This window comes from Phyllostomus discolor, chromosome 2, assembly GCF_004126475.2.
Source record: "Phyllostomus discolor isolate MPI-MPIP mPhyDis1 chromosome 2, mPhyDis1.pri.v3, whole genome shotgun sequence".
Lineage (NCBI taxonomy): Eukaryota > Metazoa > Chordata > Mammalia > Chiroptera > Phyllostomidae > Phyllostomus > Phyllostomus discolor.
The window spans coordinates 213791848-213804689 of NC_040904.2; the positions used below are offsets into that span (position 1 = coordinate 213791848).

Consider the following 12842-nt stretch of genomic DNA (forward strand, 5'->3'; position numbering starts at 1 on the left):
GCAGGGCCAGGGCACAGCCCCAGTATCCACGCGAGTGCCACTGGGACCTGTGGTTGCCGCGTTGGCAGGTGGGCACCTCGAGGGAGGGCAGGGCTGGGCAGGGGGCTGGGCTGGGGGCTGAGAGGGGAGGCTGGGCTCTGTGAGAACCCAGTGGTGACAGTGCACGGTGACAGTGCACGACAGCGGACCCCGCTCCTGGGTGTGCCCTGAGATGGGCGGGGCTTCCCCACTGGCCATGGCACCAGCCCTCAGGATGCTCCGCACCGTGCCGAGACCGTGACCAGACCACCACCTCTAACCCCCCAGCTGGTGCTGAAACTCGGTCGTGAGGCACCTCCGGCAGTTCCGCAGCAAGCAAGCTGAGCGTTACGCCAGCCCCTCCAGGACAGAGCACGGCACTGCTTGGGAGAGCGCAGTGATCATGGCGGGACTGTCCTCACACGTGTGCACACACACACACACGCTTCCACGCACGCCGCAGCCCACCGCAGCCCGCCCCGCCCAAGGGTCACGGAAGCTTTGAAACACGTCCACTTGGGGCCATTTGCAAGGTGAAGACCTGCCTTTCTTTTTGATTCCAGGAAATAACAGTGGTGTTACTGATGCATCTGACGCAGCTCCAAACAGCTGGCGATGCCCCCCACAGCCACACACAGGGGCGCATCCCTGACCATCCTGAGGACGTGGCCATGTGGACCACAGAGGGGCCACTTCTGGACGCAGAGTCCCGCCCCAGGTCCCTCCGTGCACTCGTCGGGTGGACAGAACCGGGCGGAACGTGGGTGGACGAGTCCAGCATGGGGGGCGGGGCCTGAGTCTGAGTCTCAGCCCCGCCTCTCACCGGAGCAGGAGCCCACACGAGCCCCTCCACCAGCAGGCTCCCCGGCTCGGGCCAGGAGCAGTGCCGGCGCGTGCGCGGGAGACGAGGCAGGGGAGTGCTCTTGGAAAGCGTTAAAACACAAACCGGAAACCCTATTATTCTAACTGCAGGCCTGGGAGAACTCTGAGTAGCGTGGGCAAGCTTCGGGGAGTGTGTTAGAAACTCCAGAGGAAGCGGAACGGTTTTCTCGCAAAGTAAGGATCTCTAAATTTAACTTAAGAACCACAGCGGCCTGAATAGACAGGCGACAAAAGACACTGATGGAGCTGCTAAAAGATCGACCACCGACCGTTGCAAAGCTGTCAAGCCTAGGTGACTCGAAGAGCCAGCCATGCCTCTGAAAAAGAAAAAAAGAAAAAGGATCCTTTTTACGTCAGTCAGACCCTCCCAGAACCCAGGAAGGGACATCCAGAGTTCCGATTCGTGGTGGTCACCTGAACCCCTGCCAGGAAGACGTGACGAAGAAAACACCTGAAGGGAAAAGTACAAACCAATCCAATGCACAGACATGAGTGTAAAGACATTAAAAAGTTCTTAAAACATTAGAAACATTTAGCACCGTGTTCTAAAACGGCACGCCGAGTCTAACCAGGGTTTATTCCCGGTGTAAGAAGGCGCAAGAGTGAGCAAACCCTTCGGCTCCTCATGTGGGCACAGGTCACAGGCCAACAGGCGGCAAGAGGCGTTTGTCAAAACCCAGCGGCCGCTCCCGGTAAAAACGGGGCAGGCCGGGGCGGAGAGGGCCGGCGGCACGGGGACGGGACGGGCATCCTTGGTGTGACACTCTCAGCCCGGCGAGTGTGTGCCTCGCCCTCCGCAGACGTGCAACGCGGGCGGGGTCTGAGAGCATCGGCACGGGTGCCCCCCCCCCAGCAAGAGAGGCAAGCTGGCCGTCTGCCCCCCTGTGCACGGGCCCAGGGGCTCCCACGTGCAGAGCGAGACTTGCCCACGAAACACACGGTTTTAATGGAAACAACGTCGGAGGAAGATCGGAGCTGTCCTCACTCGTGGGTCTGGCCCACGGCCGGGGAATCTCAGGACGCTGAGGGGAGCGGCTGGACTCGAGCGGAAGACACACTGAAAGGCAACGCCATTTTCCCAGCGATCACCACTAGTGAGAAACCGTCTCGTGAAAAACCCTACGTCTCATCGACGACGAGGCTGCCGAGGACCCTGGGGTCAAGGTCACAGGAAAGGTGGGGAGATGTGGGTGTTCTTCCTGGAGGTCAAGGCCACACGGGCGCAGCCGGACGGAGAGCCAGGCTCTGCTCCCGGGTGTGACGCCCCGTGCCGGGGGGCCGGTCTTTCTCCCACGGTTGGCGAGGTGCTGACGCAGACATCGGTGGGTGTTTGGGGGGACTGCCAGGCGCGCTGATGCTAACGCGGACACAGGAAACCGCCGTGTGGGAACGGCCCCGCACTTCCGGAAAAGGCTGGTGAGGACGCGCCTGACCCGCCAGGTGCCGGAGTGCCATCGCCGTCACGTAATCGGAGCAGCGCAGGGCGGGCGCAGGGTGGGCGGCAAGCAGGCCGCCTGGGACCCCCGCTCCGACTGCTCGCTGGGGAAGAGGTGCCGCCGCGGCCGAACCGGCAGCTCGCCGGGCCTGTCTGCTACTCCCGGTCCCTGTCTCCCCCCGCCATGCCCCCCAGGACCAGGGCTGCAGGGAGGGGCGGCGGTCAGCCGCATGGTGCACGCTCCCACGCGGCAGGGCCCCCCCCGGGGACCAGCCGGCCCGGCATTGTTCGGGTGCACGCTTGTTCCGACAGCCCCGTGACAGAACTGACCCGGAAAGAGCCCGCCGCCCTGTCCACGGGGGGTGCGCAGGCCCGTCCTGGGCGGACGCATCACCTCTGCGCGTCTCCCAGACGACCTCTCGGGTGCGGGGAGGGGGTGCGGAAGGGGGAGGGGGTGCGGAAGGGGGAGGGCGGGCTGGCCGGCAGGTGGGCCGGTGGAGTGGGGCGGGGGATGAAGGTGGGTGCACACCTTGTCTCCTTGTGGTGCGTGGCCCCCGAGGCCCGTTACCTCACTCTCCCTGCACCTGGGACTGGGGGTCCCCACCGAAGAGGTGGACGCCGCCTCCCTGTTCCTCTGCTTCAGGTCAGCGGCCACAGGACCTGCTCTGGCGGAGGGGAGGCCGGCCAGTGTGGTGTGGGGGACGGTTCTGACTGTCCAGCCGGTGGGACGCAGAAGGGACGAGCCCCAAGGATGGGACGGGGAAGGAGCAGACGGGTCAGTGTGGGTGGCCAGGGGTCGACACAGTGACAGTCCCCCTGTGGCGCCCACGGCGGCGGCCACCTGCCTGGGAGCTGCAGGACAGACGGCGCGGCTTAGCAAGGTCTGTTCCGGCTGACCGTCTGGCAGTGAGCTGGCGCGGGGACTTAACCGCGTGTGGGCTGTGCCGGAGGACGGGTGCGTCTGCCGAGTGTGGTCGGGGGACGAGGAGACGCCCACGCAGCGCCCCCGCGGCGCTGTGCGGGGGAGAGAGACGGCGCCGCGGCGGCAGCGGAAACCCCCGGTGAGCAGGGCTCAGTGCCGAATCCCTCCACGTCGTTGGAGAAAACAGGGTAATTACTTTTAAGAACTGAAAAATTGCTTCACTTGATCAAATATTTTGATTAGCAGAATTAATTGCACTGTATCTTCATTTGTATTTACAGTGAACACACGAAGGCTAAAAATAACAACAGCCGCAGAGCTGCCTGTCAGGGGAAGACGAGGCGTTAGAAAAACCGAGATGGAAGGGAGCACGAGCTCCGGGGGCACGCGGACCGCCGCTCGCCCCCGCACCCTCGCCGGGGCCTCAGGAACCGGCCTGCGGGCGGCTCTGACAGCCCTCGACAGCGCATGCCCGAGGGGGCCGAGGCTGGGGGGGGCCTGGGGTCTCAGTGACCCATCGCTGCCCAGGCCTGGGACCTAGGACCTGCTCCCGGGCCTGGGTTCCCTCTGGGCCACTAGTGATGCTGAGCCCTAAGATTCTAGCACTTCCTCGCGAAACGCCACAGTTAAGTCCCACTTCAGGGCGGAGCCCTGGTGCCGGTGACCGCTGTGGGGACCCAGCGCCGGGGGCTCCTTCACGCAGGTGTCGGGCTGGGCCGGCGCACCAGTCTCTCTAACCCTCCCGTGGCCCTTCTCAGGGCCTGTGGGTCTCCCTGGTTTTCAGACAAAGCACGTGGGGTTCGCCTCACCCAGGGTCTCCGGGTGCCTCCCCTGCAGGTCTGACCTCAAATCCACGCCCTTCCCATGATTCCAGCGGCCTGCCCCATGCCCAGGAACACCAGGGCCCACTGAAAACAGCAGTGCAGTAACTCATAAATACGGACCGAGGGCTTACTTATGTGGCAGGCGCTGCTCGGGCTCTGGGGATGGAGCAGTGAGCGGGAGGGGCTGACACTTCGGGATGCCCACCCAGGCCAGCGAGGAGGGGACCCACCCCAACAGCTCTGACCTCTGCCTGCCGCCCGAAGCCCTTTGCCGGTGCACCACCCCACCCCGCTTCCTCTCCCCCTCACCTCACCCCGTGCTCCAGCTGCACCCCAGTGCGAGTGGGGGGCTTCCCCCAGCCGGGCGTCGGCACACCCCCGGCACGCCCCACCCGCCCACACCCAGACCCAGTGCAGACCCGTCAGAACGCCGCCTGCGCCCCCTCTGCCCCCTCTGCCCCGGCCCTGCAGAGCAAGGCCCCCTCCCTCCCCTCCCCCTCTGGCTCTCTGAGCTCACTCCTGCCACACAGCAGCCCGACAACGTCACAAAGAGTGTAGCCGGACGCCTTCGCCAACACCTCACCCGCAAACCCTTCAGGGGCGTGGAACCACCATACAACACAGGGAAGGGACAGGGAAGTAGTTCGGCCACCCCTTCGACCCCTTAATGACCCCACAAACTCACGGCGGAAGCCATTTATGAAACGGCTGAAGGAAGTCCTTCCACCTAAACACATCCCACCCCACCTAACCACACCGTTACCAGACATCAGGCGGCACACGCACGCTCACTGACGCGGGAGGGGAAAGGTAGGAAGGGACGCCCGCCTCCGGCACTGGCCGCGTCCGACACTGAGCACACTCCTTGTGTAAGTGACTCAGGCCCGAGGACAGCCCTGGGGCAGACAGACGCAGAGCCGTTCCCGCTGGACAGGGAGGGAGCGCAGGGCGGAGTCTAGCCCCAGCCCCAAGTGCCAAGTGCTGGGAGCGGGGGTGCACTGGGAGTAGGGCCGCCTGTACCAGTGCACACTCCCGACGGCGCTGGGGCCCACACAGACACTCACGCTCTGGGGAAGCAGGCACCCGTGGGGGCCAGGGCACCCACGCCTTCCCCCCGCAGGGCAGCCAGCTCACCCAACCCAGAGGGCTGAGGGGAGAGGCGTGGGTGTCCCAGGGCGGCCTGGTCCCACGGGGACCCTGCAGGCCTTCGGGGCCGTTGGCGACAGCCCTGCACCTCAGCCTTCACGGGGTGGGCCCAGCAGCCCCCGCGCCCTGGCCCAGCCCCAGGGCCGCCCCCGCTGCCACGTGGTCCCAGGTTCCCTCACACAACCTGCCACGCCATCAAGGGTCTCCAGGACAACAGCTCCCCCGGCCAGGGGAGAGCGAGTACCATTTGGGAGGAACGTTTAAACATCCTGGAAGCTCTGCCAAGGGGACGGAGCCTCTCCCGCCGTTGGGAGCAAGAGGAAACGACAGCAATGGTGTGTCCTAGTGATCCGCTCAGCCCCTTTCCAGCGATCCAGGGCCTCTCCCGGGAGAGGAGACCCCTTCCTCGTCACCGTCACTGAACCCCCGGACACCGCTGCGCTGACGAGGGCAGTGGGGGCAGCGCCGTCGGCACCGAGCCTGAGCGTGGCGCCCGCGAAGGGCTGCGGACGCTGTGACCCGCTTGGGCCCCCTCTCCAGCGGAAAACCACACCCCGAGTCCTCTCCCGCAGAACAGGGGCGCACCTGCGGCCACGTCACATCTCAGGGGGGCGGCCGGAAGGCCCCTGCGTCACACATGCAAGGTGAGAAACCAGCCACCTCCTTGGCCACCCGCCGGCCGGACTGTGACCAGACAATGCCCCCCGGTGAGGCGGGGTTTGTGTCGCAGGTTCCGCCGTCTCCATGGCGACAGAGCAGGACGGTCTGGCACGGGCGTCTGCCGTGTCCTGAGCATTGGATTTTGTTCCTGGAAGACTCTGAGATCGCACCGGGAGGCTCAAAAGGAAGGTTAAATAGAGCGAGTTTCTGAAAGCAGGGTGGCCCTCTGTAGTTCGCACTCCGTGTCCTCAAGGTCAAAGGTTTCTCCCGGAGGAACGAGGAGGCCCCTGCTGGGGACGGGGACGCCGGCCCGTGCTCGTGCGAGTCCCCAGCCGGTCTGTGGGGATCGCGGCGAAACGGGGGCTGCACTGTGTCGTCCGGTGCTGGGGCCTCTTCTTCCTTCTTGCCCGCCCCCCCCCCCCCCCCACGCCGCAGCGCTTCAGTCCTCGTGCCCGGGCGTGATGGCCGAGTCGTCACGCCCCGGCCCCGGGAAAGACCAGAGTCACCTTCATCCTCGGTCACCTCGCACGCCCGTGGGCCGACTGGCGGGGCCCTCAAACCTGAGCGCAGCAGCCAGGACGACGTGGCCCCGCAGACCGAGCCTGTGCGGGGCAGGGTGGGGACGTGGGGGGCGCCAGGCTGCCCTGCCGGAGGCCCAGGGACCAACCGCACCTGGACCGACGCCGTCGGAACGCGGCAGTGCCTCAGGGGCAGAGGAGCCGGAGGGACCGCGCCACGGCCGCGCCACAAGCAAGTGACGGGAAACCGCGTCACGTCTGCTCTGCAAAGAGCTCGGGCCTCCCGCGCGACGGGCCGTCCTCGCGGCCCACGCTCGACTGGAGCTGTCGGGGACAGGCCGAGTGGCACCCGCCGTGGGAAGTGGTCGTGGGTGGGCGTGAGGCCCCCACGGGCACTCTCCGGGGACTCCGTCTCCCCACGCGGCGGATCCGGCTTGGCTGGGGGCCCCTCCGGGGGCGGCCTTCGCAAGGAGAGGCGCCCACCTCGGGAACTGTGTCGGCGACCTCCTTTTAATTGCTTGCCGCCCGTGCGTCCCCAGAGGGAGCGGACGGCTGGCGTCACACTTAATGAGCCTGAGAAAGATGCATTTGCTTTTCCTGGTATTCGTTACTTTACCCCCTTCTCTGGGGAATGCCAGCCCGGGATGAAACCTGAGAAACCGCCGGGCTGACCGGGCATCCTTCCCGCTCCAGCCACCTCGCAGGGAGCCGTCCCACGCCCCTGCCCACACGGCTCCGCCACGCTGCTTCTGCTAGAGAAAGAGGACCTGAGCTCTGGAGTGAGGGGCGCAGGACCCCCGCGGCCTGTCTGGCCCGCCCCCCACCAGCAGACAGACAGGACGACAGAAGCCTCCACACGGTCTGAGATGCCCGGGCCTCCCGCCTGCCCCTTCAGGCTGCCCTTCCAGCCCAGAGGCCCCTCGCTCCATGCGACCTCCTGGGGAACGTGCCCTGGCTGGAGCTCCGGCTTCTCCGCAAGGCCTCCCTGCCCCAGGCCAACCCCAGTTCCCGGGCTGGTACCACGTGATCCCACCACTGACGGCACATGGGCCCGGAGAGGCGGGGGGAGGCCGTGCAGGGCCCCCCAGGGCAGGGCCCCCCGTGTGCCCCTGGTCCCGGGATCCGGCCCGGGCAGCCCACCCTGCTTGCTCCCACTGCGGGGAGCCCCGGACCCCTGGGCAGGCACGTTCAGCAAAGCACCTCCGGAGGTGCTCTGGCAGAGGCACGGCGGTGTGGAGGTCACCACCCGAGGGTCCACCCACCGACGGGAGAACCAATGGGCACAGTGTGGTCTGTGTGGACAGGGACGATCCTCGGCCCTAAAACGGAAGGGCCTCCTGACCCCTGCTACAGCGTGGGCCCCCGGAGGAGGACCGCGGCGTGCAGGGGCCTGGAGTGGGGGCCGGGCTCCTGGGGCTCACAGACCAGCTCTCCCACACCCCGCCGGGGTGGTGTGGGTGGCACCTCGATGTCCCCCTGCCCCGGTGCCCTCGTTTGCAGGCTGGGACGTCACCGGCACGCACTCGCAGGGGCGGCGCAAGATGACGCGAGGATGACGTGAGTCAATGCGCGTATTACAGGCCGAGGACTGGGCCGGCTCTCGGAGAGCGCTGCGCAGGGCCCGCTGCCGCCGCTCCACCACTCACCGCGAGGGCCCTCGGTCCGGGAAAGCCTTCGGGCTGTTTGCTGCAGCAGCCTCGTTCCCAGGAGTTGATCCCGGGAAGCGGGCGAGGGCTGATGAGCGTGGCTGTTCACTGCACGGACAGGTGCCCGGGGTGGGGGTGAGGTGGGGTGGGGAGAGACAGCCTGAGCACCCGGCCCCGGGGGGACAGTTACGCGCATTGTGGGGAAGACTGCTGGGATTCGGCGGCGGCGTTACTTCTGGGTGTTTCACGTGCGTGTGCACGTGAGGGCAGGGACACAGCACCTGTGTGTCCGTCCTCGGCACCCACTGGTGGTCAAAGAAATCTGCTGGTTAAACTTAGACGGCCATGAACTCTAATGAGGTGGGCCCGCTAATGTTTAGAAACCAAGAAACAGCCTAAGAATATACACAGCTGGTGCAGCCGGAGAGGCGGTCCTGGGAAGGAACAGAGACCTGTGGCCAGCTGCCCTCCTCCTCCAGGAGGCCCTCCCTGACCTCCCCAGGGACCTGCTGGGTACACAACAGTTCAAGCCCACTATCTGCACATTCCGACCCACAAATGGCTGATCCCGGGCCCAGGACCTGGCACATCGTGGGTCCGCAACAAATGCCTCCCGTGCGGGTCCCAGTTCCTCCCCAGCCACTCACAGCCCAACGCCCAGCGGGCCTCCCTTCTCTGGGTACCAGATCATGTTCGGGACCTAAGGTCCTGAGCCTCTAAAACAACCAGGCAAAGTAAACCCCCAAATGCCTTTGAAAATAAAATAATAGCTTCTGAGTGAAGCAAACGATGCATATTCACCTTCCCATGCCCTATGTAGCATTTATACCAACTTTTCATTTAGAATGAGCTAATTACACGAGGTGATTGCCAATTTACCTGACATGGTTTTGTCGACTATCCGTTTTGCAAAAACGGACGTCAGCCCGCACATCCTTACCTCTTCAAGAAAACAGGTGAAGTTCTGGAGAAAGTACTTCCAGTGTATGTAGGGGGTCAGGTGAAGCCGCAGCTTCCTCAGGAAGTAGTGGTACTGGCTGTCTGTGAGTCTGTGACAGAAGTCCTTGAGGACCTGTCCGAAGTCCGAAGCCTTCACGAACCCAGTGTCCTCTCTGTCCAGGGCGGAAAACGCCTGCAGAAAGAAAGGCAGGCGCTCCTGTCAAGCAAAGATGTCGGGGAGTGTTTTTCTTAAGTATTGCTTCTGCGGAATGCAAATGAAATCGAGCGCCTGCGAGTCCCCTGCGGATTCTAAATCACCGAATAAATGCACCACGTTGGAAACCTGAGACAGGCGAGTGTGTGTGCGGAGAGTGTAAGAACTTGTGTGGGGTGGGGAAACGAGCTTCGTTCACTGCCCTTCGGATCCGACCGGGAGGGGGGTGAAGAGGAACCCTGGGCCCGCCCTGTCCCCCCTCCCCACCCCAGGCTCCCTCGACCACTGAGTCCCGGCCCCTCTGAGCACAGAGGGGAGGCTCAGATGCCATCCCGCTGCGTCAGGTGGGGCCGGGGTCTCCGGTAGGACTCTGAGTGGGAAGTGGCTAGGAGGAGGAGGAGGAAGGGTCAAGGGGCCACCCACCCCGTCACGCGCCAGCCCAAGGTTTGGGAGCTGGGCTGCCGTCCTTTCTGCACCGGGAGCCGGAGTCCGAGGGCCCTCGCCTCGTGGGAGGACCCCCACAGCCCCGGGAGTGCACCAGAGGGGCCGGGCAGGCAGTGCCAACCCGACAGCACAGCAGTCAAACGGAAAAAGTGCAAAAATGTGCTATAAAAAGAGCTCATTTTTTTTTCCATCTGCTGAAACAAAATCATTCATTTTTATTGCACTAGGAAATCTTTATCAAGTGGTAGGTTAAGATCTTTTTTTTAAAAGTAAGAATTCATGTGCTTGCAGACCCCACACCAAATGCCGGGCAGCCAACTCTCCCGCAGAGCGAACTGGGCGCGCCCCACCGGCCCACAGGCGGTGTGATACGTGTGTTCTCGGATTAACCTTACAACGCCCCAGGGCCTCGCATCTGTGTTTGGACTGCGGTAACACGGGGCAGCCGAGCATTGGTTAAACGTCGGCCGCCGGTCAGGGAGCGGCCTCTGCACCGCGGCTCTGCAGCTCACCTCAGCCCTCAACCTCTTCGAGCCTGGCTTCTTCGACATAAAAGGGGGGACTTCGGATTGCGTCACGCTGTTCTAAACTTTACCACGGCGACCCGCCCAGCGGCCTGGCACGCAGCGGGTCTCAACGGCCGCGAAGGAGAATGATCAGATCACAGGACGGGCGACCCCATGGGGTGTCCGTGCTCCGGGGGCGTTGGAAGGCCTTGTGGGCGTGAAACCAGCAACCTGAGCTCGGGGCACCTAAGAGGCAAACCCGGGGCCTGCGCTCCCCTGGCCTGCGGGGCTCCCCGTGTGCCAACCCAGGCCGCCCAGCCCCAGGGTGGGCGCGACGACCCCACGCAGACGAGGGGCCGCCATCCCTTTGGAAACGAGGCGCGTCTGAGACGCGTCTGCAGGGACAGGGAGAAACGCGTGAGTGTGCCCATGTGCACTCTGACTGTCCCCCGGCACCCGCCCCCTCTCTCCCCAGGGCCTCCCGTGCCCTCCTGCCCCGCTGCAGGCCCCCTGCCACTCTCTCGCCCGGGAACCCCCCTCTTGCTTCAAACCTCATCGCCCAGGGAGTGCGTCTCAGAAGTGGGGGGCCGTGGCCCCTCCCAAAGGCTCCTGATGGCCGTGCTGTGGGGCCACGCCTCCCTGAGGATGGATTTCTGTGGCCTGCACAGTGCTATTAGAAGTCTGCAAGATGGGCCGGCACTCAGGCGTCGCGAGGCTCCACAACTTCCCCCCAAAAAGGAAAAGCCCCAGTGAAAAAGCACGTCCAGCGCAGCAGCAGTCGCCCGAGGGCCGTGTCTCCGGCTGGGCCGGGCCCGGCCCTGCGCACACTGGGTCTGTGGGCCCCGAGGCCCAGCAGTCTCGGGGACAGGCGCTCTGGTGTTGCGAGCTGGATAGGTGGGCTTTCCAGGGGGCCCACGGCACATGCAGTCTGACTTTTCTCTAGCTCATCAGTGAGAGAGACGAAAGGTCGAGTCCTCGAGAGGATTCCTAGACGTGGGAGTGCCTGCTCTCCCAGGTGACGGCTGGGCGGCCCCGCACCCTCCTCCTTGGCCTGCTCCCGGCCCCTCCCGAGGCTGGGGCTCCAAAACTGTGCCCCCCTGCACTCCCAGAGGCTTTGCTTCCCTGCGGGGAAGGGGCGAGCACACCTAGGCTTCCGGGCAGGGACTGGCGGGCACTGGCAGACGGGGGACGGCCCGTGGTGGCTGGCCGCTGGCCGGCGAGCGCCAGCACCGCATGGAGCTTGTGCTCCCCCCTCGGCCGCACGGTCAGCCCTCTGCAGACTGCGCTTCCCCTTCCGCGGCCGCTTCACGTGTCCTCACCAGGAATGGGGCCAAAGCCCCGCTTCCCGGGGACTCAGACACAGGCCACGGCAGCGTCCCCGCGCGCTCCGGGTCTCGGTGTGCTCCACAGCGCCACCCAGCTGTCAGCCTGAGATGTCCGTGTGCTCAAGGGGCCCCTCCTTGCACCAGCCCCTGGCCCTGGGCAGCCCCTCCAGGGAGGGGGGTCTCTGGGTCCCACTGATCCCCACGGGCCCAGGGCCCGCGGGCGTGCAGCACCCGTCCCCGGCGAGGGCGCCCGTCCCCTCTCCTCTGCCCGGAGCCCTGCCCTCGCCCCAGACCAGCGTCTGCGCGGCACTGAGCGCTCCGCTCCCAGAACACAGGCTGCGGGGCGACCGTGGACGCTTCTCATGGAACGAAACGGACACGCGTGTGCTCCAAGGAGCAAGGGGGTCCGGAGCAACCACCCCTCTGAGTTCCGACGCCCCACGGGGGCGCAGAGAGGAGGAGGGGCCCCGGGGCAGGGGAGGGTGGACCCGGGCACCAGAGCCTCCGTCTCCCCAGGAAGAGGGCTCCGCCGTGGGCCTTACCGTGGCCAGGGCGGGGCCGGAGGCGGCGACGACTTTCTGCACGTTCTTCAGGACGTCCTCGGGACGCAGCCTCTCGAAGCTGGCCGGCACACCCGCCTCTCTCTCTTTCGACTCCGGTCGGGGCGGCCTGCTGCCCTCCACCGCCCTCAGGAAGTCCAGGTAGTTGACGCAGTTGTTCTGCCAGCTGATGCCCCAGCTTGGCCCCAAAGGAAAATAAAAAGGAATATATTAAAAAAAACTCATCACCCACTGCTTCCACAAACACTCACTGAGTGCAGAGCGGGGCGGGGAGTGTGACCCACGGGAAGACGCCGCTCCCCGGCCTGTGGGGGCCTGTGTGCCATCAGCCGAGGCTGTGGGGCAGGGGGCGGGGGACAGGGGGCAGGGGCAGGGTCCTGGGCCCTGAGACAGTGGGGTGCTGCGGGCTGGCGAGGCCGCAGACTGTCCTGGCTGAAGCTCTGAGACCTGAGGCTGGCTGGCGGGGCTCCCGGGGTGGAGAGCAGAAGATGAGAAGGGGCCAGCAAAGGAGCTGGTCCGTTCAGAGGGACGTGACCCTGGCAGAGCCGTATCACGGGCAGGACCGTGGAGGGGTGGGGCCAGGGGGGGCTGTGCTCGGAGAGCTGAGCTGGCGAGGGCCCGCCCCGAGGAGCAGCAGGGGTGCCCGTGGAGAAAGAAACCCGCCTGAGACGGCAGGAAGGGAGGGAGGAAGGGACTGAGCCAACGGAATGTGCCATCATTCTTTCTCAAGAATGGCCACGCCGGACCGTCACGCTGAAAGCACTGGAAAGACATTTTTTACAACACCGATTTAGCTTGGTATT

General features: G+C 65.2%; 1 protein-coding gene across 1 annotated transcript in view; it reads right to left on the reverse strand.

Moving 5' to 3' along the window:
- Positions 1-12842, reverse strand: part of EFCAB6 (EF-hand calcium binding domain 6) — a 152533-nt gene that overhangs the window by 11828 nt on the left and 127863 nt on the right. The window contains 2 exon segments of the mRNA XM_036019725.1: positions 8992-9183; positions 12022-12217. Coding sequence (XP_035875618.1) covers positions 8992-9183; positions 12022-12217 — 388 coding nt within the window.